General features: G+C 47.8%; 1 protein-coding gene across 1 annotated transcript; it reads left to right on the forward strand.

Annotated features, from left to right (window-relative positions):
• The first annotated feature begins 4,418 nt into the window (after positions 1-4,418).
• Positions 4,419-19,784, forward strand: LOC120371801. Its single transcript, XM_039488057.1, has 10 exons — positions 4,419-4,502; positions 5,002-5,115; positions 7,828-9,513; positions 10,111-10,210; positions 10,910-11,058; positions 11,233-11,345; positions 13,866-13,955; positions 16,009-16,131; positions 16,706-16,947; positions 19,742-19,784. The coding sequence occupies exons 1-9, from the start codon at positions 4,442-4,444 to the stop codon at positions 16,907-16,909; spliced, it is 2,640 nt and encodes an 879-aa protein (XP_039343991.1). The 5' UTR covers positions 4,419-4,441; the 3' UTR covers positions 16,910-16,947; positions 19,742-19,784.
• Positions 19,785-23,081: the final 3,297 nt, after the last annotated feature.

The raw sequence follows: 23,081 nt of genomic DNA on the forward strand, positions 1-23,081 counted from the left end.
GCTTTTTATAGCAGGAGATCCCGCCCCAGGACAAGGCGGGGCTGTATGGGCTGCACAGAGCCCTTTACTGGTAGGAAGTTTTCTATTTCTCCAAAGCAGGCTTTGATGTGTACATAAATATTGTGCAATCAGCAGCTCCCTGTTAGCTCTCCTTGTGCATTGCCACAGGGGGAATTCCCAGCTAGCCGGAGCTGTGGCTACCCGTGCTCATCTTTCCTTTCTCAGTCAATTTTAAATTGTGTTGCAGATTAATGCACAGGGACTTTTATATGTATAATGGCATATAACAGAGCCATGCATTGGGCTAAACCCCTAGTTTAAATCCATTCCAGTCAGTGCAGTTACACCAGGGATGTACTTTTAAAATTTTTTTTGCTGTGCAGGCAGTGTTCCCTTTCCATTGTTAAATGTGCTCCATCTCTAAGCTCAGTCTCCAAACAGCAGGCTTTCTACAGACACTTTAATTCTCTGGACTTTGGGCCATGAATTTAGAAACAAGGGGCTTGGTTCTCTGCACCTTCACACTAGCTTTATGCTAATGTAACTCTACTGACTACAGAGGCAAGGGCCTGGGAAAATCCATAGAATCATAGACTATCAGGGTTGGAAGAGACCTAAGGAGGTCATCTAGTCCAACCCCCTGCTCTAAGCAGGGCTAATCCCCAGACAGATTTTTACCCCAGTTCCCTAAATGGCCCCCTCAAGAATTGAACTCACAACCCTGGGTTTAGCAAGCCAATGCTCAAACCACTGAGCTATTCCTTCCCCCTCTCAATGTGAGCAATCATCATTTTGATACACCCACCATTCTTTCAGTTTATAGGGATGCTCTCAGCATGCTGAGGTGCCTACATTTCCATTCCTTAAAGTCTCGTGCAGCAGCCCTAAATAAGGTTAGATAGTGTCCTGAGATTATTTATGAAATACCTCTTGTTTGGGTCTCTATTGAGATATAGGCTTTCTTTAGCAAAAATACAGTTTGGGGCACTAATTATTTAATACAAGTATGTATATTGTGCCCATCACCACAGCATCTGTGTCTGCATACTTTACAAAACAATGACGTGTTCACAGCTATTCCATGTATAAACCAGAATAAGTAGCGCAAACATTAGAGAAGGAGAAAAGTCCAGTTAAGGTCTATTTAATCCCAATGCACATTTGGTCCCTACAGTGCTTTTACTAGTCCCAACGCAGGTGACCTGCATGATGGGTGTGGAAAAACCCAACAGGTATCTATGGATGGAAATAGTGTGCAAATTCACTCCTTCCTGGTTTAGATACAAAACTGCCAAGTCATGCTGTAGTTGAAAAAATTATTAGTTCTTCCTCCTTAAGACAGTTAGATGGAGTCATATTACTGAATACATATAGCGTGGGAAAGGTGGCAGATCCAAACAAATCTAGTGCACACTGCAGACATAATCTATTTGTGTATGTTACAAACTGGCCGAGCTGTCTCCCATTTTACAATACCGCCCCGTGCTATATGGTGCTTACCCCACTGCACACCTGTTTATCATATATTAGGGCCTGAGCCAACCGCTGTTAAAGTCAATTAAAAATTAAAAATTGTCTACAGATGGAGTGACTCCAGAATAACTATCCTTGGTGGGTCCTGGTCTACCCTGGGAGAGAGTGGAGGATCGATCTAAGTTACGCAAGTTAACTTAGATCTAAGTTAACGGCGCTGGAATACAGCCTACACTAGACGTGATAAATTGATCCCCAGTAGAATGATTGCTACCTGCCAATCCGGTGGGTAGTGAAGACATTCTGTAACAATCTTATTCTGGAATAAGAGTGCCTTACTCCAGATTATCTGAATCCACTTTGGATAAGAGTGTCTACACATGGAGTTATCAGGAATAGCTATAGCACTTTAAATTCATGCGCTTTGTTAATCTGAATTAACTTTCAAGTGTAAACAAGCCCAAAGGTATCCCACTGACTTGAAAGGGCATTATGCTGTCAAAGAGGGGTGAGTATAATTAAATGTAATCATTGCCTCAGGCGTTTAATGAAAACCAACTCTGGAACAGTAATGAGGAATTAAACTGCTCTAGAGGGGAGATTCTAGGATGAAGCACAGCACAGGACTGGGAGCCCTTAAAATACTAACATTTGATCATACTCAGCCCTCATCATGAGAAGTGCTGAGTGCCCCCAATCTAACTAAAGTCAATGGAGATTCAGCAGGAGCTCAGTTCCTCTCAGGATTGGGTCCTATGTTAGTAATTATATAGATACAAATCGGTGGGAGGAAGTGTTTAAATGCTGGCCAATGCTGTAGAAATTTTCCCACAAAGCTCTATTAAGGCCCCTGCTTACCACTGTTTTCTGACCAACTTCCACTCGATGTGTAATTAACATCACCACTTAATGCCATATCTGGATTTGGCCCAATAGATACATTATACACTGTGAGCACTTGAATTGCTGTTTGGTTCTGGTCTGTCTGAGCATCTTTGACTTTTGTGGCTGTTACTTGTTCTGCCATGGCCCACTCACTTCTCTAGCAAGCTGTATTCATCAAGTGATTGCTCAGTAAATGTGGCTCTGAGACTATCCTAGCTGTTAACTCCTCAGATTAAGAGCATGGCTACACTTGCAGATGTAAAGCGCTTTGAGTTAAACCTTCCTTCGTAGAGCGCAGTAGGGAAAGCGCTGTAGTCTGTCCAGACTGACAGCTGCCAGCGCACTGGCGTGGCCACATTATCAGCTCTTGCAACGGCCACAGAGAGCAGTGTATTGTGGTAGCTATCCCAGAATGCAAATGGCTGCAATGTGCTTTTCAAATGGGGGTGGGGTGGGGAGGAGTGTGACAGGGAGTGTGTTGTGTGTATGTGGGGGGAGAGAGAGTGGGTTTTTGGGGGGCTGAGAGCATGTCAGCATGCTGTCCTGTAAGTTCAGACAGCAGCAGACCTCCCCCCGCCTCTCTCTCTTACACACAGCATTGCACAGTAATGGTTGCTTTGTCTCGGAGCAGATAAGCATACCGGCAAACAGAGCTTTCAAAGGGCATATCCAAAACAATGACAAGAGTGGCCACTTGACTTACAGGGATTATGGGACGTTTCCAGAGGCTGATCAGAGCACAGTAATGCAATACCTCGTTCACACTGACGCTGGGGTGCTCCAGCGGGGGCGCATCAAATGTTATTCTACTCGCCAAGGTGGAGTACCAGGAGCGCTCTAGCCATGGAGTCAGAGCGCTCTACGTGCCTTGCCAGTGTGGACGGGTAGTGAGCTAGTGTGCCCAGGGCTCCTTTAATGCACAGTAACTCGCAAGTGTAGCCAAGCCCTTACATGATGTTGCTTTTATAAGACAGGCCCGTCACATAATGGGCAATGGTCTGACCTGGCAGCTACTTTCTTGTAAAGAAAATGTGACGTTCTAATGCAGATCACAGCTATTCTTGGCATTTTAAAACGCCTTTGCCGAGCAGTTTATAGCCCCATTCACACTCCCACTGGACTGTAGGATAGCTGTCCCACACATCTGGCCATCCCCTGAGTATCCGTATACAGAACTGCACCCTCTCCCATTTTTCTGCATTGTCACTTGCTTTGAGGTACATCTGGAAGGGTAGCAACTATCTTTTCCAGTTCTCTGCCAGGTTCCCTTTTGGACTGGCTTCAATTTTGTTAATACCTTGTTCTCCGCTAACGTTATGTCAACACAGGAGTGCAGGTAAGATTGGAGTTCACCTGACGTGGCTCAGAGTTACAATGGTTAAACCACATCATAGGCTAGGTCTCAGCACCTGTTGTTTCAGTGGTAAAAGCAGTGGGGCAACGAAGACATTCTTATTGTGGGAGAAAAAGACACAGGACATCCAGGCTGGATGGAATCATGTTCTCTTTGTAGGGCAGCCTGCAGGGGGCGGCATAATCACATACTCTTGAGCAGGCCTGATTTCATCCAGCTAACAACAGCAGTGCACACACCAGCCAGTGTTGGCATTTTCTAAATGTGTTAGGAATTAAGGGGAATACTAAGTCCAAAATCAAGAGACATGACGGAACGCAGGGCCGCTCAGAGAGTGAGGGTGTGCTTGTTAGCACCAGCAGATGGATTTTTTTAGAATTATTTTATTCAGTACCCAAACTGTCCCATTGGCAACAGGGGAGCATGAAAATAACCTCTGCCAATCATTTATAAGGTGTCCTTTTAGCAAGAGTTAAGAGTAAAATTAAAAGGCCTTTGGGCAAAGATAGGAGCAACACAGGCTGAGTCACAGTCTGAAGTTTATTACGTTTAACAGTCCACTTGCATTTCCTTCTCTGCTAATCACAAGGGAAATATAACTGAAGCTGTTGCTGTTAGGGAAAGGGGTGGAGTGCTGTCAGCCAGTGGGGTAGGTTTGACTATAAAGAGCTAGGAAAAGGGATAGAGACAGCATTTCAGACTGCCTTTGAGTCTTCAGCAAACTTGGTCATGGCAGAGGGACGGGTCCAGTCACTTCATTACTCCATAGGGCTCCTGGGCATTGCTTCAGGTAGGAACCAAGTTTACCTGGCAAGAGAGGCTGGTGGTGGAATTGACTTTCTTGTACAATGAGGTTACACATTTTAAATAGGGACTAACTAGATTCTGTTATGAAAGAAAGAGTTCTTCCCAGCAATGGGTTTTCTGAATCTTCCTTGCTTGGATAAAACCCTTAGATCTATAAACCAATCTGCATAAAACAGTCAATAACATGTTTGTCTTGCCTTTCAAACACTGAGCTGAACTTTTCCATTTGGTTGGGAGTCAAACCTAAACTTTCTGATACAGTGTAGTTTCTAACATAATTCTTTATTGAGATTCACTTTCCTCTTTCTTTTCTCCTTCTGTCTCTCTTCCCTGGATCCCTCTTTTCCCTGATTGCTTTCTGTTTCCATTCCTCTTTCTTGATTCCTTCTTCCTTTGCATTTTTCTGTTCCTTCTTTGTCTCCCCATCTCCCATTTTCCTGGAAAGCTTTTAAGATGTTTCTTTTCCCCTGTGTTCAATGCAGGATCCCTCTTGCTAGCTGTGCACTCCTACAGCTTCACCAGCCCAGCCCCTCTGATCCCCAGCACGGCTCTGGGCGTCCTTCTGTTTGTTATATCGGCTCTCTTGGCATATGCAGGTAAGACCAGGAGCACTGGCATCTAACAGCCCTTTATACGTATTTTTATACTGACCTCTATTTGCCAGCAGGTAACCTTGTGAGACTGGTAACCTTGTGAGATTCTCTCACCTGGAATGATATGCCAGGGCACCAGTTTTGTCAATGTGCAGAGGGACTTGAGAAAGAAACATCAGTTCTAAATGAATCATTTACTGAGTTAGGTTCACTGCACTGGAGGTTCGCTCATTATAAATACAATTTCCAAGCTCTGTAAGAGTGATAGTTTAAGGACAGTCAGTGAATTAAACAGTGTGTTAATAAGTAGTTTGCCAAGGTTGTAATCAGTTTAGGGGGAAATCACAGATTATCATCACAGGTTATAAAAAGTTTCAAACTATTTTGACTGACTAGGGAATTACTCATGTCTCCCCACCAGGGGGAATGAAGAGACTGATGCTTAGGTTTCAATATATTTATTTTTAGGGAGGCATTAATGGGATTGCCTTGTATTGGTCCTGGCATTTTTCTAGATAGTAAACAAAATGCTAACCAGAGGGGAGTGGTCATGGGTAACAAAGCTTTTAAACTCTCAGTACTGGGCTCAGATCTACTCTCTGCCAGTGCTGGCACAAAGCTGCCCTAAAGCCTGATCTAGAGCCCGCTGAAGTCAATGGGAATCTATTGATTGGCCTCACTGGGCTTGGGATCAGGCCCTTAGCATGGAGTAGCTTTTTGAAGGCCCTTGTGAAATGGGTTGGTAGCCTTGGTTCAGCCCAGTGGGCAGGTGCTGTCTTCACATTAGGCGGTGATCAATCATGACAGAGGCCAGTGAACACTCTAAGGTTGCCAGGTGTCTGGTTTTTGACCGGAATGCCCAGTCAAAAAGGGCTGTTAAAAGTCCACTCGGTGGCACAGTGGGGCTAAGGCAGGCTCCCTGCCTGCCCTGGCTCTGCGCAGCTTCTGGAAGTGGCCGGCATGTCCGGCCCCTAGGTGCAGTGGCAATCAGGGAAACTCCACATGCTGCCCCCCACCCCCAGTGCCAGCTCTGCAGCTCCCATTGGCTGCAGTTCCCAGCCAATGGGAGCTGTGGAGGCAGCGGTTGCAGGCGTGGGCAGTGCGCCCTGCGCAGAGCTGCCTAGCTGTGTCTCTGCCTAGGGGTCGGACATGCCGGCCGCTTCTGGAAGCAGCGCAGAGCCGGGCAGGCAGGGAGCCTGCCTTAGCCCCGTTGTGCCACTTACCGGGGCCACCTGAGGTAAGTGCCACCTGGCTGGAACCCACACCCCAAACTCCCTACCCCAGGTCGGAACCCCCTCCCACACCCTAACTCCCTCCCAGACCCCGCACTCCGACCCTCATCCCAACCCCCTGCCCCAGGTTGGAAACCTCTCCCACACCCAAACTCCCTCCTAGACCCTGCACCCCAACCCTCTACCCCAGCCCTGATCCCCCTACCAGAGTCTGCACTCTGCATCCCCTCCAACACCTCAACCCCTTACCCCAGCCCTGAGCCTCCTCCTGGAGCCCGCAACCCCCCCGCTCCAACCTCCTGCTCCAGCCCTGAGCCCCCTCGTGCACCCCCAAACCCCTCATCCCAGCCCCACCTCAGAGCCCACACCCCCAGATGGAGCCTGCACTCCCTCCCACACCTCAACCTCCTGCTCCAGGCATGAGCCTGCTCCCGGATTCCAAACCTCTTGGCCCCATCCTGGAGCCCCTTCCTGCTCCCCAAACTCCTCATCCCCAGCCCCACCCCAGAGCCTGCAGCCCCTCCCGCACCCCAACTCCATGCCCCAGCCTGGAGCCCCCTCCCACACCCTGAACCCCTCCTTTCTGGCCCCACTCTGGAGCCCACATTCCCAGGGGGAGCGCTCACCCCTGCCTGCAGCCCAACCCTCTGCCCCAGCTCAGTGAAAGTGAGTGAGGGTAGGGGAGAGCGAGCGACGGAGGGAGGGTGGCTGGAGTGAGTGGGGGCAGGCCTCAGAGAAGGAGAGGAGAAGGGGCGTGGCCTCAGGGAAGAGGCCAGGCAGGGGCAGGGCCAGGGTGAATTGCCTAATTATTACTCGAGTAGTTTTGGGGCATAAACACAAAGGGTTAAATTATGGCCACCCTGCACGGATATAAGCATGGGGAGCCTCTTAGCCCCTAACACAGTTGTGCAGGAGCAGCCATGACTGGGTTGCTGTCTACATGGGAGCACTAAAGGAGAGGTTAGTCAGCACTGCAGTCTCCGGGGGAACTGGGGTAATAGCTGAATTCCATTCAAACTCACAGTCTCTCTAATCAAGTTCTCTGTCCACTTTTGGAGACAGGGAACTGTATTAGATTGACCTTGTCAGGCAGTTCCTATGCTTCTTTGTGAATGACTGGTTATTAAGTGCCAACAAGGTGCTCTGTGCTGTAATACACACAGGCTCTGCCCCAAAGGGCTGGAAATGTAAACTAGACAGAAATGGAGCAGACAATAATGGCTTGGGGGACCCAGACTGGGCAGGGCCATCCATGGACAAGGGTTGGAGGTGTGGAAAATGGCAGAGAGTTAGTTGTGGAAACTTGTGTAAGTTCATTATCATTAAGAATTGATGCAATTTATATCAAAATGTGGTGCTGGGATGTGTCATTCTGGCACACTGACAAATACACCCTATTGTCTTGGTGGTGTCTTTACGAGCTGGTGGCTTCCGAGACATAGTGACCTGGCATTCCTGCTTCCTTTGTTTATTTCCCTTGTAGGAGTTCAGAAGAGCCTGAGAAGTGCCTCCTTGTTTGTGTCGCTGTGTCTGACCATCTCAGTGCTGTGGTGCAGCTATGGAGTCATCCACATCCTGGCAGGACAAGGGGTCCTGAATGGCACTGGTGATTTCCGCAATGCCGTGGTGCCCGGCCTGGCGACATTTACTCTGGGGCTCCTCATCATTGGGGTGGTGGGCTTCCTTCAAAGACAGCTCATCCTTGCCATGGTTGCTTCTTGCATTTCGCTTGCCTGTGCCCATGAAATTGCCATGCTTTATAACACGGCTTTCGGTTCCTCGGCAGTGGCTTGCAATTATATGATTGTCTGCTTCCTTGGGGGCTATTTTGCTATGGGGAGGGGTCTTTATTTCCTCAGCAAGAAGAAAATCACCCTTCCTGGCACAGATCTGGGCATGAGTAAGATCAATGAGCAGGTCCAGGCCAATGGTGCCAACACGAATGACTTGGCAGTCATTGGTCTGATCTTGAACATGTTGTCTGCCAGCGTCTTTGGCTGCAGGCTCCTGGGAGTGACCAGCAAGCTATTTGTGGGCCAAGTACCTTGGCTTTGGGCAGCTGGGATTTACCAGATTGGGGTCTGCATTTTCTCTTACCGTGCGCTGGATACGTTGGCTGCCACATTCTTTGGTTTCACCTCTGTGCTGAAATTTGCTGGAGGCTATTCCCTCCTGTACCGGATCTGGCAGCAGGATGAGCCGGTTTTCCCCATCCCTTTCTTGGTGGTTTTTGCTATCCTCTTTGCTGTCTTGGCCCTTTTCATCACCATTAAAAGTCTGGTGGATGGCCTGTATTTGCTCTTTTACGTGGCCTACTGCATTGCCCTAGCCTGTCGCCCTCATGGTTTTTTTGAAGGTGGTCCCCAAGGCGTGGATGTGGCCATCTTTGTGGCCTCGGCCCTTATGGCTCTCATTTACCAGTACAACATGAAGGCGAGTGCCAAAATCCCTACAGGGGAGGGAATGGTCAAGGCCTTTCTCTCCCACAACAGTCATCTCAAATTTCATGAAGGGAAAGACCTTCACGCTCCCTACCTTGGCTATTCCAAGTATGCCGATGCTGAGGTGCTTGGCTTTGCGTGCAGCGTCCTTGCTTCCTTTGCTATCACGATGACGGTGGACCCAAGGGCACCACTTGCTACTGTTGTTATACCCTGGGTGGTGGTAGCCGGAGGGATCCTTAAGCTTTTATGTGGTTCAGTGGCCTTTGCCCGTGGTAAGACCTTGGAGAGCAGTGCCTTCATTCTCTACGGGGTCATGTGGATCATCTGGGGCTTAACCAGATATGGTGGTCTCTATGGCACTAGCAGGGGCTTCCAAGTAGCTGTAGGCATCATTGCCCTCATGCTTTTCAACTGCTTCATTGTTTTCTGCACTGTTTTCCTAAGCATTTCCTGGTTCATTTACTCCCTCACCTTCTTACTCATACTCATCAGCTTCTTGCTGGATGCAGTCAATGCCATGCCAGCTGGTTATGATATTGCTGTCACCATCATCTTTGGGCTGGCCAGCTTCTATTGCTTCCTTTCTGCCCTTTTCAACAGTACCTTTGAAGGCTCTCACTTCCCTGTGGGTAGGCCTATTGTGCAGCTCACTGGTGTTGGGGGAGGAAGCACCAAATGCCTTCACTTGCCTGCCAGGAAAGCTTCCTCAGTCAAGCAAATTGCAGGTAAGGAAAATATATAGTGGAGAGAACAGGGGTCGGAGTTAACTGAGGGGTTTCATATCGAAGGAAGTCATGATAGAAGAAGAACTACATTTTTTTCCCCTGTCTGAATCTAGAAACTTTGATTATACTATGGCATTTTGACCAAGGCAGTATGGTCAAATGGTTAGAGCAGGAGAGTGGGAAGTAGGGGTCAAATGCTCTGCTAGTGTAAGTGGGAGAAATTCCATTGAAGTCAATGGCTTTGCACCCACTTATGTGGTTCAATGTCTCCTGGTTTCTGCCCCTGGCAGGCCATCCCATCTGCTTCATACAAATCCCACAGGCTGGCACTGCAGCACGACACAGCCTCTGGGAATCCTTTCTGGGATATTTCAAGGGGTAGACAGGGAGAGTTACTCTCTGGATAGTGGGACTCCTCCTTGCCTGTCTGCATGTAACCTATAACTCTCCTTTAATGAACACTAGAAAATATACTGTAGTGGGCAACCCTTTAGCAGCCAGGGGATGAAGCTGAGGGCCCATAGTAGATCTCTCCCATCTATATCTCTTTTGTGAGTTTATCACCCAGCAGTTCTCTGGGTTGTTTCCTGTTGTTAGAGATCATGAAGAATGGAGGAGCTTGTGGCATCCCCACAGACACAGTGTATGTTCTGGTGGCAGCCTGCAATCGACCTGATGCCGTGGAGAAAGCTTACAAGTAAGTGTTTTCACTACAGGCTTAGGTGAGGGCTTCTTCTAATAGTCTAATGGAGACTCTAGCCACAGGCTGTAAGTGGCAACTGACAGCTGCTGTTGGGCAGTGTCTGCTGCAACAGGTCTGAAGGTGCAAGGGCCACGATTCAGCCCTCATAAGAGCAGTAAGCCTGTGGGTGAAGATCAGGGTTAGAAGAGGGAACAACTAGCTGGGTAATTGTCCCCTAGAACATACAGCAGGAACATCACCTCTGCCAGCTAATGGAACCAATTGGCTGGAAGATCACAAGACTGTACAAAGAACAAAAAGTGGGGGCAGGCAGTGGGAACGCACTGTCAAGATAAAAATCATATTCATGGGAAAAACTCCTCCTCTGGGTCTGATTTCTTTTTCACGTTGGGCCCCCAAAATTAGTGGACACTTTTGAGAATTTGGGCCTAAGTGACTTGCTCACAGCCACACAATGAGTCCGTATCATAACTTGGACTATATCCCAGCTCTCCTTCCCCCCCGCCCAGCTGAGGGCTTTATCCGCTGGACCATGCGGCTTTTACTACAAAGGCTCTTGTGCTTGGCTGAAGTGTGCAAGGGCATGTCTGAGGCTAAACCTCCCACAAACTGCTTCCATTGCAATTGGAGGAAATAATTCTCAACCTCCCGTTGTGTGCTCAGGAGTGTTCCTTTCTTTTGTCTTCTTACCAGGACTAAGCGCCAGGCTCAGGATCGCCCCATGTCACTCTGGATTTCTAGTCTGAAGCAGCTGGAACCTACAAAGCATTTGTTCAACCCCATACTGTGGGATTTCATGTCGGCTGCTTGGCCATCTCCCATTAGCCTGGTGGTTCCCAGAGGTGAGAAAATATTGTTGCTGTCAAGCTTTCCACAAGGCAGAGAGTACTGCTGATCCAAAACACAGCGAAACTGTGCACCGATGCTGGACCATTGCTCGTATAGTTACAGGGTACCACCACTGTTTGTAGACTCGACCCCCATCAGTAAGTGTTGTGTGGCTCTTTCCCTTACAGGGGAATGGGTGGACTTTCTGGGGATGAAAGACTCTGCCAAATATGTCGGTACCTCTCAGAGCATCGCCATCCGTATCCCTGACTGCTCCGTCACCACACATCTCATTGATCTGGTGAGTGACCAACACGCATCTCTCTCGGCTTGCTAAGGTCAAGCAGCAAGAAAGGTGATGGGTCTAATGATCACATGGGCCACCGTGAACAGGTTTGGTGTCAACAACTAGCATTCAGCACATGGTGCATTGGCTAGGAACTGGTGTCAGGAGACCTAGGTACTTCTCCCAGCTCTGCCACTGTCTAATCTTGGGCAAGTCACTTCACCTCACTGTTCCTCCAAATGTAAAATGAGATGATGTAAAGCTGGTCAGGAATTTTTTGTTAGAAAATTGCCGATTTGTCAAAGCCAAAACATTTAGTGGAAAGGATTTTGAAAAAAAAGTTTTGAAAGTGTCAAAACCTCCTGTTTCAATATTTCCAAAACAAGAAATGCCAGTTTTCCTGTTCTGAATGACTTTTTGTTTTGAGATTGAAGCTAAGTAAATAATCATAAAAGATCAAAATTGAAACAAAAAGTGTTTTGACTGACCCAAGCCAACAGTTTTTTTGGATTTTTGGTTCCCGAAAGTTTTGGAGATTTTGACATTTCATTCCGATTCAGGATGGAGGAAAATGGTCAAAATCTCAACATTTTTCATGGGATCGTACAATCCTTTCCAGCCCAGCTCTTGGTGATACTCACTTTTGTAAAGTTCTGGGGAAGAAAAGTGATGAGTATTATTATTACCAGCCCAAAATCTTCATTAAGGTTAAGGTTGCAGGCACACATAGCAGTTATTTGATTGAACATTTGCTTACAAGAATGTTTCAAAAAACCCAACAATCCAAATGTTAGAAATCTAGAAAATGCATAATAATCACCCCTCTTGTCCGATTCACTGTATATTTACTAGAAAAGTTCTACCTCCGTTTCATATCTAACCTTGTATTTTGAATACAATATGTTCCTTTTTTGGATTGTAGGTGTGGACCGTGGAGCAAATGATGTTTATTCAACCAAAATTATGAAACCAATGCCATTGCTCCATAAATTACCCCCAGCAGTGGTAGGTAGGGTGACAACATCGCTGCCCAAGTGCACCTGTGTTAGTATAATGCAGAGGTGGACAGCTGTATTTACCATACCAAGTCACAGAAACAGCTCAGTCCAAGGATGTGATCCACATAGCTACCATCTCAAGGCAACTCCTCTCTCTAATGTCACAATGCCATATGCTGAACATGCTTTGTTTTCCCATTTGATACATTCCTAAGGCCATTTCCTCTAGCCTTTGCCAGGCAGGGCCGCCCAGGGGGGGGGGGCGGGGGGCGGCAAGTGGGGCAATTTGCCCCAGGCCCCGGGCCCAGCAGGGGCCCCCACGAGAGCTTTTCGGGGCCCCTGGAGCGGGGTCCTTCACTCGCTCCGGGGGCCCCGGAAAACTCTTGCGGGGCCCGGGCCGCCGGAGCTTCTTTACTCCCGGTCTTCGCTGGCCGGGGGTCCTTCCTCTCCGGGACAGAAGGACCCCCTACCGCCGAAGCGGAACCCGCCGCCAGAGTGCAGCCGGGTCTTCGGTGGTAATTCAGCGGCGGGGGGGGGGGGTGTCCTTCCATTCCAGGACCCGCCGCCAAAGTGCTCCGAAGACCCGTGGTGGGGGCTGCACTTCGGCGGCGGGTCCCGCTTCGGCGGTAATTTGGCGGCGGGGGGTCCCCGCCATGGGTCTTTGGGGCACTTTGGCGGCGGGTCCGGAATGGAAGGACCCCCTGCCGCCGACTTACCACCGAAGCGGGGCCCCCCGCCGCCGAAGATCCCGGGCCCCCGGAATCCTCTGGGCGGCCCTGTTGCCAGGTAGAAAAGCTTTTGCCCTTTCCTGCTTGGTGATCAGCGCTTCTCCTGCTGTCTTCCTTATGAACTCTTGGTGGCAGCAGCAAATGAAGGTGTGGTCGGGTGCAATTCAGTGGCGTAACTGCTGCATAGAGCGCTGCACGTGGGAAACTTCCTACAGCAATGCTGACCATTGCACCTATGCCCCATTGATACAGTTCCAAGTGGGGCCACATTGATCGCCCAGAACAGTGGGATGGCTGGTGCTGCTGTACTAAGGCAATTTATTTGGAACCTGATCCTGACCCTTCACAAATCAGACCCCTTCCCCACCACTGTGTGGGCCTTTGCTGACGCAACCATGACACCCTGCCTGCTCCTTTGATAATTTGCTTGCTGCCCATATTTCCGTTGGGGTTCCAGTGTAATTTACTGTCCCATGAAATTAAAATGTTTCATTCCTTCATGAGGAAATGTGCTCCAGGAATTATCTTGGGGCAGTTCTCTGGCCTGTGTAATAACCCAAGAGGTCAGACTAGATGATCACAAGGGTCCCTTCTGGCCGCAGAATCTATGAGACCTCCTCAATTCAGCCTAGTTTTCCATATCTTCCTCACTGTACTGCTGTCCTCACACTCACACTCTGGCACCCTCCTTCAGTTAAAATGGGTTTCAACAAACAAAGCATAAAGTGAAACGAGTCCAAGAGCATTATTGTTTCTGTGCTGGAAGCTCTGATCAAAACCCACTTTCTCATTTTGCTCTCATTTACCAGGTTGGCCCCATTGCAGTCACATCAGCCAATCCAACTGGAGAAGCAGACACCACCCACCACAATCAGGTGTATGCCAAACTGGGAGACAAGGTAATCACCATGTGCTTCTTCACATTCATCTTGGGATCTGAGGGAGATGTGATTGCAAGGTGATATTGATTTGCTCCCAGCTGGCAAGTCAGTGGTTAAGACTAAAATCCTGAGATAGACTGTAAATTACAAGCTCATTGAGGCTTATCCCAGGTTTTATTCAATATCTTCATTAACGATCTGGAGGATGGTGTGGACTGCACCCTTAGCAAGTTTGCAGATGACACTAAACTGGGAGGAGTGGTTGATACGCTGGAGGGTAGGGATAGGATACAGAGGGACCTAGACAAATTAGAGGATTGGGCCAAAAGAAATATGATGAGGTTCAACAAGGACAAGTGCAGAGTCCTGCACTTAGGACGGAAGAATCCCATGCACTGCTACAGACTAGGGACCGAATGGCTGGGCAGCAGTTCTGCAGAAAAGGACCTAGGGGTTACAGTGGACGAAAAGCTGAATATGAGTCAACAGTGTGCCCTTGTTGCCAAGAAGGCTAATGGCATTTTGGGTTGTATAAGTAGGGGCATTTCCAGCAGATCGAGGGATGTGATCATTCCCCTCTATTCAGCACTGGTGAGGCCTCATCTGGAGTACTGTGTCCAGTTTTGGGCCCCACACTACAAGAAGGATGTGGATAAATTGGAGAGAGTCCAGCGGAGGGCAACAAAAATGATTAGGGGGCTGGAACATATGACTTACGAGGAGAGGCTGAGGGAACTGGGATTGTTTAGTCTGTGGAAGAGAAGAATGAGGGGGGATTTGATAGCTGCTTTCAACTACCTGAAAGGGGGTTCCAAAGAGGATGGATCTAGACTGTTCTCAGTGGTAGAAGATGACAGAACAAGGAGTAATGGTCTCAAGTTGCAGAGGGGGAGGTTTAGGTTGGATATTAGGAAAAACTTTTTCACTAGTAGGGTGGTGAAGAACTGGAATGGGTTACCTAGGGAGGTGGTGGAATCTCCTTCCTTAGAGGTTTTTAAGGTCAGGCTTGACAAAGCCCTGGCTGGGATGATTTAGTTGGGTTTGGTCCTGCCTTGAGCAGGGGGTTGGACTAGATGACCTCCTGAGGTCCCTTCCAACCCTGAGATTCTATGATTCTATGATTAGAAGGGCCAGGGAGGGGAGTGGAAAAATAAGGAATCAATATTAACACAAACATTTTTGTTTTTAATGCACAGTCTGTGACCCACCACTGTGGTTGGTTTCTCTTCAGATCCATAAGGATATGGGTGCCATAGAGCATTTCTGGACCTAGAAGTGATAAAGCCCTTGACATTCTAATGTTCCAAAGCCCGTGGGGATGTCAAAGATTTTAGAACCCTTGTTGTCTTTTGTTAGTTTTCAGAACTAAAGTTCTAAATCTATGACCAATGCTCTAGAGACTAGAACCATTGGGAGTACTAAAACTTTCTGAATCTTAGGGGACTCCCGTCTTCCCATGAGTACTGCCAATTAAATTACCAGATTCTTGTATTTTCCAGTTTTTAAACTCTGAAAGCAGAGTTAATGCCTTAAGTAATCTCATGAATGTACTGGATATTTCCCACTGAATGTACTGGATATTTCCCACTGAAAATACAGAACTTGAGACAAGAAGTTAATGGCAAGTTCATGTGAGGATGACTTAGGCTCAGAGTAAGGGGGCCACTGTTCTTTCATCATTCTCACATCTGACCATTCTGACGTCCTACTCCTACAAAGGCAACCTTAGAGATGCTCAGCAGATGTAAATCAGCATAGCTCCGCTAAAGTAAATGGAATGCAGCCGATTTACACCAGCTGAGGATCTGGCCCTTGAGTTTTACTTAGTGCATTAATTCCAATTTGCATTGATCAAAGTCACCCAAGATCACTGGGTAACTGCTGGAAATCACCAGGGATTTCTGGTGACTTTGGCCAATGCAAGGTGGAAAAAGGAGAGGGAAGGGATGGGAATCTGTAGCATGGCTAGAACCTGTAGATAATGCTAAATCCATTGAGAAAGGGGAACTCTCCCCCCTTTAACCAACTGCCTGAGAAGGGCCCCATAATATGAGTGTTGCTTACTATCAAGGTGGATGCAGTTCTATGCGATGGGCCTTCTCCAGAGAACATTGCCTCAACTGTTGTGGACTGCACCAAGATTGAGAGTGGAAACATAGGGTTCTTCAGGGTTGGCATTGTTCCCAAATCCCAGGTAAGCCATCTCTTTTCTGTATTTCTCTTTCCCTTCTCTCTCTCTTTCCCTTCCCCACTAAGTGGGTACTGGAAGGACAGAGAGGCACCTAGATCCACAGAGAGGCAAAGATATCTCCAATAGTCTAGTGCTGGAGAGCCAGGGAGTGAGAGTTAGGGTGCTCGTGTCCTATTCCTGAGTCTGGTGTGACCCTGGGCAAGTCACTTCCCCTCTCTGTGCACGAGCGTCTCCATCTGTAACATGGGGTTATGATACTTGCCCATTTATGTAAAGAGCTTTGAGATCCAAGGTTGAAAGGTGCCTCATATGTTAGTGCAAAGGGTTTTCCTTATTCCACTGGCTTAAAAGATGGTGGGGAATCCATTGCCAGTCAGCAGCTGGGACTTTGAAGTGTACGTTCTTCACTTGTGCCAATCCAAGAGTCTTTGAGCTGAAGTGAAGGCTGGGTGCAACTCGCAAGAGAGAAGGGCCAGCCAGTGTGGCTTTAAAAACATTATGGCATCTTGTGATGGCAAAAGAAGCTAGTGCTGTGGCTGCTCAATATCCAACTCCCAATCCTGTTTGTCAACTCCAGGTGCTACAGATACTGGAGCAGGTGCAGAGGAAACACATGCAGGGCCATACCAATGGCAGTGTCGCCATGGCGAGCCAGAAGAAGCAGCAGCACCTCTCCCATGCCATCTCCAATGGGATACATGCTGCCAGCCCAGAAGAGAGTGCATTGACATCATTCACTAACGATGCATTCAGCGCTGATGAGGAGGGAGGAAAGCTCTGAGCAGCCCAGTTACACATTCACCAGGGAAGGGCTTTCCAGTAAGTGACATGCAGATAAAAATAGAGGATGGAAGAGAGATCCCTGTCTCAGGTGCTGTGAATCCACCCTTCTATGGATACTGCTAAACTGCCCCTGCCTGGGGGTGATTTATAACCCAGGAATGTACAGTGCTATTTTTCATCATTGGAGTCCACCAGATTTCACCAAATACTATCTATGAACAAATAGGAGTGCCACCAGCTTTTTTGGTGCCCTAGGTGGTGGAAGGTCCTGCCCCTGAAATGGCACCCCCGACAGAGGCGGCGGAAGGTCCCGCCCCCAAAATACCGCCAACGACCGCGGCGGCCCCCAAATGTTAGTGTCCTAGGTGACCGCCTAGGTCGCCTAATGGGTTGTGCCAGCCCTGTGAACAAACGTTCTTACTGGAGTGGCTTACGGGCCCCAGGTCTTTCTTCAAGGGTTTATTCTTCATCCCAATATGAAGACTGGTCATATGGCCTCTGATTTGGTAAAGTCTTTCTGTTCATGTTACTTATATTGATTTGTTCAGGGGGAAACCATACATGAAACAACTGGTGAACCCTGCCCCCCACCCCAAATAGACCTTTTCAGACGCTTGAACCCAGGGGTCATGAGTGCAGTGTAAATATCAAGGTAGATTGGAGATGGCACCTGGATGTTGGCACCTTCTTCCAAGAAAGGCAGGTACCTAAAGTTTAGCTATTTGGCTCAAAATGAAGATTGCAGAAATAGTGGAGTTTCAGGAAAGACCCTCCTTTCTGAGGGAATGATATCACCCTGGGAGCTGATATTGTCTACACTGCAGGCACATTTTTGAAGTATCAAAACTCTTAAACCTGAGAATGCAGCACCTGACCCTTGTATTGATTTTTCAGTTTGCTGGCTGAACCAACCAAATGTTCCAGGTCAAAATGGACATTTTAATTTTTAGAATGAAATGTTTTGTTTCAAATTTTTAAAATTAAAACTGAGGTAAATTTTGAAATGCAAAGTTGTTTCAAATTGAAGAATCAAAATGTTTCATTTTGAAAATGTCAGAATCAAGCATTTCAGTTTTTTTCAGCATGAATTCACAAAATGTTTCTGTTGATCCAAGTCTGCAGCTCTCATTGTATATGCCTTATACTGTAAAGTTGCACATTTGTACAGCAAGTTTCATGGCTCCAGTGCAGGTTCTATATGGAGTAGTGGATGCTGAGCTAGGGGAGGTGAACAGGAGATTCAAACTCACATGAGAAACTGTTCACAGGATGAACCCTAGCTGGATATAGAATTCAGCCACTATTGTTGCCTTCACCTGCCCTTCCTCTTTCCAGCCAAACAAGTGTTGAGCCTGATTCTGATCTCACTTAGATAGGTGTGAAGGCCTGATCAAACTCCAACTAATGTCAATGGAAAGGACCTCGCTGACTTCAGTAGGAGTTTGATTGGTCTTTGAACTGGGTGTTAAATTCAGTGAGGTCTGGAATTATTGTAGTATACATTTCACAAATCCAGAGGATCGGTGCTACGCCAGTAGCTTTGGAAAAATCTCTTGGAGGAACCCCTTTGATATGCCAGATCCCCAAGGGGTCTCACTTTTCCCTCACAGTAGGCCAAGTGCCGTCACTGCTTCCTTAGACTGAGTCTTCGGGGCTCCAGCTGTCCTGTTTCACATCATGAGCTCTGTTCAGCAAGTAGAGTTGTACACTCCTCAAGGATTAGTGCACCTCACCCAGTATTTACAGTGACACTCAGGCAATGTTGTCAAAACAGTTGAGTTTATCAGTAAACTAGAACACACCATAAGAAGTCCTTAGGTTAGCACAGAGAAATGAAGGTTAAAACAGAGTCCGTTCTAGTTAGCCCAGAGCCCAACCAAGCTGCAGTGAGGCTCCATTTTCTCTCTTAGTCTGACATCCATAGTCAGCTCCCAGGTGAGAGAGCCCCCAGATTCCTCCAGAAACCAACGCATATCCCCCACCTCACACCTCTCAGGCTTTTGTTCTTAACCTAGGGGCTTTGCTCAGCTTCCCTGCTGAGAGACAGGGAAATCCATGAATCATTGGAGCTTGCATTGTCTCTCTGTCCTCCTTGTTGATTTGGGTCGGGTTCAACCAGTTCCAGCTCTCCATTCCCTCCAGGCAGGGAGTTGACACTCACCTATGTAGCTTAGTCTGCCCTGAGAGCAAATTTAATCCCCCTCCCCCTCAGTGGATAACAATGTGGCATATGGGGAAACTGAGGCACACATAGGCTTCATAAAAATATTACAACAGTTCCCACTTTGTTACAATACTGAGGGAACAACAAGGCCTTCTTGACTTGTTGAGGAGATGACTTCCTTCTATGCAAAGACAGAATGTTGCATCATTGACTTAGTTAATTTATTTTGCAGAGTTTCTCATTGTAGCTTTTTACTGATTTTTCAAAAAAATCAATAAAACATTTCTTATAAAATATACAGCTTGTAACACTGAACAGCATTACCGTGCATGGTGATTATCAGACCATCTGCACACCAGGAGCCATGGCTCTGAAATGAATTTAAACACTTCACAGTGCCCTAATCTGTTATCCAGATACACCTCAAGAATGTAGGGAATTGTTCGTACCCTTCACAAAAGCTGCCCAGGTCTCAAATAGGAGAGAGGTCATAGATAACATCAAAATTAATCTGTGGGATGGTTTCAATAGGATTGCACTTTGAATGTAAGCTCTTTGGGGCCTTTGTTCTGTGTTTGTACAGCGCCTAGCGCAATGGAGCTACTAGGTACTATGGTATGCTAATAATAATGCCCCGAGATGAAGTGTGCCCAATTTCTTAACCAGGTTAAATAACAAGCAGGCATCACTGAAGAAGATAAAGTCCAAGGTGAGGAATTTCTGAAGAGGGTTAACCCAGAAAGGTACCTAAGTATCACAGACCTCTTTCCCAAGCACATCTAATAGGGAGTTCCAATGGAGAGCTTCTGGATTCATCGTTGTTATGCACCTTGAATAGTCCTTTATACCAGTGAGTTCAAAGTGGGTTGACAATTCTGGCCTCTCTCAAAAACCTCAGTCTGGATTCTTTCCTCCTCTCCAGGACAGCTCCCATTGGCCAAGTGGCCAGCCCCCATGATGTTAAATTATGTCCTTGGCCTCCTTTAAACCCTTAAGTCCAACTGGAAAGACTCACAAGTGCCTCATTTTGCAACAGCGTCTTCTTCTGGCTCTGTAGGGAAGATGTTAATGAGCTCCAGAGGGCTTCCCTTCTAGCCCTGCTCAGCAGGAAGGGTGTTGGGTGCACCACAGGGCCACAGGCCAGGGAAGCTCAAAACTCCATCAGAGGGAGGTGATTAAAGTACACCATGACATTATCAGTGATGGGCACACAGGTCCATAAGTTCAGAAGGTCCATAGGGTCATTTTGGTTCCAGCTCTGAATCCCTTGGGCCTGAAAACTTTGGCTGGAAATCACATGTGAGATTTTCAACACTTCCTCTTCCTGGCTGGGGTTGAAACTAATCCTTCCAGAAGGGCCTTCCCAGCAGCACTTTGGCCTTTGCAGTCCCAGAAGTGCAGAGGCAGCCATGACAATGAAAAACAAAACCCAACACAAAATGAGTATTTGTCATTCTCAGGAAAGATTAAGTCACCGTCTGCTCCTGCGTATCTGATCTGTTGGCAATGACATTTTAAAACGGGCCTGTTGGCATTGCAACTGGGTCTAGCACCGTACCAGATGGACTAGTTCAGCTGGAAAGCATGATATGAGATCCACCTCTCCAGGGAACCAGTCCTAGGAGGGGAGGGACACAGGGGCAAGGCAACAGGTTGAGTTGAAGTCCTGCATAGCAAAACCATATCTGATCAAATCATCCCTGAGCCCAAAGGCCTCTAGTCACACTGACAAAATACTAAGACTGTCAATCCTTGTAGAGGGCAACATAGAGCCATTGACTTTTCCAGCTCAGGGAATGATCAAGCCAGTGGAGGAGCCCCCCCCAAATTCTTTTCCCTGGGTTAAAAAAAACAACCAGCTAGTAGCAGAGAACAGTTCTGTGTCCTAGTCAATCCTCCCCAGATGAAGTGCAGCTCAGAGCACACCAGCTTTGAAAGGGCTCTCTATCATTTGTTGGAAGGCTTCCCATAATTCCAGGTCTCAGTCCCCATGTGACAGAGAGAGAAAGCTAGCACATTAGCCAGAACTCTGGTCACTATTAATACTAATTAGGTTCTCCTGGAGAAGGACAGAGATGTATTTGATTACTGGGCTAGTGAGTCAATGAGCCAATTAGTCCATTAACAGGGAAGCTGTATAGAAGGAGTGCTGAGCAGGGAAGAGAAGGAGAGAAACAGGCTAGGATAGCCTGATAAAGGGGTTCTCTGTGTAGGCATCTTACCTCCTGCCTCTTTTGGGGAAGGGATTAGAAAGCTGAGATGTGTAAAGGTATGGAGACACTGATTTGTGCTGGTGAAGGGATTAAACGCTAAATAACCTACAGGGAGTGTTCACAAACAAGGTCTCAGAGTGGTCTGGGTGGGTGGAAGAGATGGGGATGTAGCACATTGCCTTGTCACACCTCATCTTCAAAGGACTTTGTGGCATGGGCCCAGGGTATCTCAAAGACCCTGTAAAGCTCTGAGATGAAGAACATGGATGACAATTTAGCTCAGGGGTTCTCAAACTGGGGGTTGTGACCCCTCAGGGAGTCACAAGGTTATTACATGGGGGGTTACGAGCTGTCAGCCTCCACCCCAAACCCTGCTTTGCCTCCAGCATTTATGATGGTGTTAAATACATAAAAACATGTTGTTAATTTATAAGGGGGGGGAGGGGTTGCACTCAGAGGCTTGCTGTGTGAAAGGGGTCACCAGTAGAAAAGTTTGAGAACCCCCCGATTTAGCTCCTCTGGCACGTTGGAGCTCTCTACAATAAGAGTAAAGCTCATCTGTGTGAGAGACAGAGCTTTCTCAGGGGTGGGCCCCAGGCTGTGGAATGAACTCCCCCAGGAACTGAAGGACATCACAGAGTTCAAAACCTTCTGGTCCAAATGCAAGGTACGTGGCTCTGACCGGCCTTCTCTAATATAAATAAGTAGTGTGAAGATGGGGTGTATACCTCACACTGGCACCTAAAAGGGTCAATGGGGACTAGAGAGGCCAATTATACTACCCTGCTGCATCTGGAGGGTCAGCCAGGCCTCATTAAAGATGAAGCCCAGCTGGCAAAGCAGCTGGCTGGTTTCTATAACAATAGGAAGCTTGGAGTAGAAAGGGGTGCAGGGTGACATGGTAGAAGCCTGCAGTCCCTCTGTGACTAGCAGGGATGGGAACCTCGAGAGATATAAAGATGCCACCTAGGTGGCGCATGCTCCAGTGGTGAGCCTTGCTAGAAGAAGGGCAGGACCTGGACCTCCAGGGAAGAAACCCAGGGCAATGTTCCACTGAAGAGAGGCTTCAGAGGGAGTTTACACCCTGGGGTGAGCCCTGATGGCAGAGGGCAGTGCGGGGTGAAGGAGACTCCTGGAGTGGGCCTGAGAGAAGCCACCCCAGAGACTGATGGCCTTAGGGGTGGACTGGAGCAGAGCAAGACTCCAGGGAGGTAACCGCTGACAGGCAGCATTCTGCAGAGTCACGGAGAGCTGGGGAGGAGCCCCTGAGGGAGGTGGCAGAAGTTGCTTTTGTTGTAGTTTGTGTTTTGCTTCTGAGTTTGGTTTAAAGCCTCCAGGGAGAAACCCTGGGGCCCCTGTGTGACGTTATTGATATAAATTGGGACCATATAGAACATGGGTTCTATATAGAACAGGACGGGTGCACTGGTGGTGATACTGGGAGACTGGAGTGTCTAAGGAAATTGCTTGTGTGACTTGTGGTTAGCCAGTGGGGTGAGACCGAAGTCCTTTTTGTCTGGCTGGTTTGGTTTGCCTTAGAGGTGGAAAAACCCCAGCCTAGGGCTGTGACTGCCCAGTTTAAGCAATTGGTCCTGATTTGGCACTCTCAGTTGGGTCCCGCCAGAATCGCTCCGTCACACCCTGCTCTGACTGAGGAGCGGGACAGAAAAGGGGCCCTGCAGAACAGACCAGACCGATGACTAGTGTCACAGGGGACACTGATACCTCTGAAGGGGAGAGACTTTAAAATGCCCTTGCCAGAGGGCTGAATCATGAGAAGAGAGACCACCATA

Source organism: Mauremys reevesii, linkage group 9, assembly GCF_016161935.1.
Source record: "Mauremys reevesii isolate NIE-2019 linkage group 9, ASM1616193v1, whole genome shotgun sequence".
In the NCBI taxonomy this organism is placed as follows: domain Eukaryota; kingdom Metazoa; phylum Chordata; order Testudines; family Geoemydidae; genus Mauremys; species Mauremys reevesii.

Coding starts and splice junctions, on each gene's coding strand:
- LOC120371801 (XM_039488057.1), top strand. CDS start 4,442: ATGGCAGAGGGACGGGTCCAGTCACTTCATTACTCCATAGGGCTCCTG. Junction 10,211..10,909: donor GCCGTGGAGAAAGCTTACAA/GTAAGTGTTTTC, acceptor TCTTCTTACCAG/GACTAAGCGCCAGGCTCAGG. Junction 16,132..16,705: donor GCATTGTTCCCAAATCCCAG/GTAAGCCATCTC, acceptor TGTCAACTCCAG/GTGCTACAGATACTGGAGCA.